We start from the raw sequence: 3,956 nt of genomic DNA, 5'->3' as shown, positions 1-3,956 counted from the left end.
AGTAGGTTATAAGTGCTAAATGTGTACTACTTTTGTGGCCAATAGCCACTTAGGTAGTGATAGATTAGTTCCTGGATAAAAAGCCCTTTTGTAACATATGTAATAAGCTCTAGCACAGGGCCTTGTTATCACCCATAGGTTGACTGCCAGACAAATTCCCATGGGCCCACAGAGGAGGCAGTTGCTCCCATCCTGTGTGTCTTTCCCATGGCTCTTACATCAAAGAGGTAGCCTGTTCTGGGAGCGAGGCCTTGCATGTTTACACTGTGGTTGGGCCATGTGCCTCTCCCTTGCCCATCCTTCTTAGCCATCTTCTCCCAGGAAGCCTCCAGGTGAGCAGGAGCTATAAGAGTTGACCCCAGGTAACAGCCAAGGGGCTTGTAGGTGACAAGACATTGGTATGGTGTGGGCTACACTGTAACATCGTGTTTCTAGGGAAAGCAGTGGTGGATGGCAGTGATGAAGGAAGAGACACCATAGGTCAGGGCAAAAACCTTGGCTGCCTGGCGGGGTTCTTCACTTTGCTTGTAGGTCAACATTAAATCCAGGACTATCTACCTTTTATGTATACGGTTATGCATATTACAAGCAGATACACGTGGAGGGGAACAGGAGCTTAAATACAACACAGAGTGGAGCACATGGCATTATCTGTTCAGTGCTGGGGCAGTGAAGAAATGAAGCCCAGCTGATGGTTCCTGCACACTGCTCCCAGAAAGTGGCTGACCTGGAGGCGCTCCTTTCGACATGCTTAAAAAAGTACAAATAGGGAGAAAGACTGAACTCTGGGAGAATGAATGAGGGATTTTCTGAAAAAGGTAAAGTTAGTGATTTTTGCCTAGAGAAAACCTTTTTAATACTTTGGAAAGCATGGACCCTTGTTCCCAATTAAAATTTCCTTTTGTTACCTTTCTTTGCATTTTGCGAGCATGTATACTTTGGCACCTTTGAAAAGAAACTTTAATAAATAAGGGGGAAAAAAGAGAAATTCATTAGTGAATGGTAATAAATAACAATAACTTAAATCTCAATAAATATCTTCTCTATATTTCTGTATCTGAAATAGATGCATTGCATCGAGTAGCTTCTCTGGTCACTGGTGACCATGCATCAACGGAGCTGGGTATGTAACATCTGTCTCTGTAAACCGAAGGCCCTGGGGTGGGTCTCCCTGGCCCGGGGCAGCTGGGACCTTCTCTGCTTGCTCTCCTAGGAGAATGCTGTCGAAAACCACAATCGCTTCCTGTTTCTGAGGACATAAAGGAAATACCTTCAGGTTTGTTTTTCATCATGAAGACAGCTTTTTTGGGGTTTGGTTTTTGGCTCCTAGCCAACTTCTTCCTACCCCACATATCATGTTCAAAATTAATCTTCAATCATTCCCCTAAACGCTGGTTGTAGTCAACCTCAGGCCTCGGCTTTTAGGTTGTGTCTCCGCTGTTTTTCCCCACCCTCCTTTCCAGGATATGAATCCATTGAGTGACAGAAAAATAAACCATTCTTACTTTCAGCAGTAGAATGTAATGACAAAGAGTGACACCGAGCTCACTGTTTCCCTGGTGTCCTCAGACACGTGAGAACGAACCACAGGAGATACACTGGTTTGGTTCTTTGAGTGCATCCGCGACTGCAATTGTGGTTGGTGACAGTGGACTGTATCAGAAATGATGACAACAGCCAACCAGGGACACCAGCCCTGAGCTTCTGGTGACATCGCTGCTGTCCTGGAGAACCCAGATGGCTGTTTTCTCTTGCCCATCCAGTTCGGTACAGCTGGACCTCCCTCTACCAGGCTCCCATGATGGCTGCCTTCTTCTTCCTCTCTGCCTCCTCCGCCTCTGCCTCCTTGGTCCTCATCTTCCCTTCCGGGCAAACATTTCCTGGGAACCTTGGTCCCTTTCTTTGCACTGTAGCAGGAATGCAATACACAGCAGTCTCTGGAGCTGGAGTCAGATACATCCACACCTTTTAGCGGAATGCTTTCTTAGAATATGGTAAACCAGGTTATCATCTAAAAATGACAAGTCGTCATCAAAGGCAATGGGTCTGCAACAGGCCTGCCCTACTTTGTCACTCACTAGCCTTCTACTTCTGGATAAGTTTTTTAGTATTTTGTCATACATTGTCTCAGCTGCATCGCAAGAGCCACTGCAGTACCGAAAAATCAGTTCTTCCTTGGTTTCATAGCCCAAACCCAAGTCAGTGACATTTAAATGTATTGCTGTCAAGACACAGCCCCGATTTTTGCCCCTCTGGCCTCTTCGACCTTTTCCTCTGGAATTCTCTGGGTTGGCAGCTGCAGCTTGCCGATTCCGCTCTCTTCTAGGAAGCACTGCCATTTGTTTATCTGGTGACCTTTTCAGTCTTTTAATGGTGGCTTGAATAAAATCCATGACATCATCAAACTGATCGTGATAATCTTCTGGCATATTTGCTGTTCAACAAGAAAACAGAAAATGTCACATGAGACAACAATGACCATTTCAGGCAACCTTCTAGAACAAAGTGCCCCCTACAGTCAGTGCAAATTGGATCCATAGTGAAAAAACATCAGCCACTTAAGCTAAGTGCACATTGTAGTCCCCTAAAAACAGAGGCTAACATGTACCCTCTAACATTTTGCAGAAGAAAGATTAGTTGGAAGAAGAGACTGATGTGGTGAGTGAGCCACTTCATTGTATAAATCCAACCCTTACAAAACTTGAGCCAGTTTTAGCAAGTTAGCACAGAGGGATATGAGCAGGCTGACAATTGAAGTCTCTCTCTCTCTCTCTCTCTCTCTCTCTCTCTCTCTCTCTCTCTCTCCCTGCTTTGAAATATAGCCTAGAGTCTGTTTCTTAAACATTATTGTGCAGTATTATTGGTTTATATCTAGATGTCCCCCCAAAACCTCATGCTTTCTTAGGTGGGGCCTTGGAAAGTGATTGGATCATGCATGTGTTATTGGATTAGTCCACTGGTGGGTTTATAGCTGGGTTTTGTAATGTTGGAAGTTAAATTCTGGTGGGAAGAGGTAGGTCACTGTGGACATGGCCTGAAAGGGTATAAGTCCCTCCTCCTCTCTTGATCCCTGCCCTGATTCCTGGCTGCCACGCCAGGAACACTTTCTCCTGTGCCATGCCCCTCTCTATTCTTCTTGCCCTGGAGCCACCTGACTATGGACTGAAACTGTGAATGTGAACTGTGAATCACAATAAGCATTTCTTCCCTAAACTTAAGAATATCGAGTATTTTGTGCCAGCAACAAAAAGTAACTAAGACATGGAGGAAAACACCCAGGATGGAATATGGAATGTGCATCCCTGAAATTCTTGTGAAATTCATCCCAACTGTGTGTGGCTGAATGGGACAAGAACGCTTGGACAGAACAAAACAGAACTCCAAAACCCAATTCTACTTTAAAACTTCTTTAAAAGCAATAAGGAACAGAAAACCAACTTATATCTCACTAAGAAAGAGACTAAACTTGCCATTTTTCTTTGAATGGTGTGAATTTAACAAAAAAGTATGGTGATTTGAATGGATCAAATGTATCACAGCAATGGATAAAATAAGATGCTGTTTGTGGATGGCTGCAGCCCTTGCCCCAGGGAAGGGGGAGTACAGGCTCTTCTGTAGGCTGTCACAGATCAGATGAGGGCTGTACACCTCAGGAGGTGCCGTGTGGGACAAATGAGAGGACACTAGCAGGTGTGCGACCCTGGTTAAAGCGGCCTGAACTTGCAGTCTCATGATGTCTACTGGGGATTTTAGCATTTAGTGCAGTGTTTGGCCAACTGAATAAGAGAAAAATTACTCAATTGGGACAATTTAATACATTTTAAAGGGAAAGGAATTAAACATGAAATATTAGCTACTATGTATTATGTTCTCCTGACTCTATTTTCAGGCAATTCAGTTTCTTTAAGATTATATGTGACTTGGACCAGAGGTATAGCTCAGCGGCAGAAGTGCCT

The 3,956-nt window shown here is 44.3% G+C and overlaps 1 protein-coding gene across 2 annotated transcripts in view; it reads right to left on the bottom strand.

Moving 5' to 3' along the window:
• Positions 1-947: 947 nt before the first annotated feature.
• Positions 948-3,956, bottom strand: part of Gdnf (glial cell derived neurotrophic factor) — a 24,596-nt gene continuing 21,587 nt past the window's right edge. For both annotated transcript variants that reach the window (XM_004623430.2, XM_004623431.2), the window contains exon 3: positions 948-2,434. In XM_004623430.2, coding sequence (XP_004623487.1) covers positions 1,950-2,434 — 485 coding nt within the window. In that variant the 3' untranslated portion in view covers positions 948-1,949. The remainder of the gene's footprint in view (positions 2,435-3,956) is intronic.

Source organism: Octodon degus, unplaced genomic scaffold, assembly GCF_000260255.1.
Source record: "Octodon degus isolate 3935 unplaced genomic scaffold, OctDeg1.0 scaffold00002, whole genome shotgun sequence".
NCBI classification, from domain to species: domain Eukaryota; kingdom Metazoa; phylum Chordata; class Mammalia; order Rodentia; family Octodontidae; genus Octodon; species Octodon degus.
Note: the sequence above shows the minus strand (reverse complement) of the source record. Positions and strands in the feature narration are given on the sequence as shown.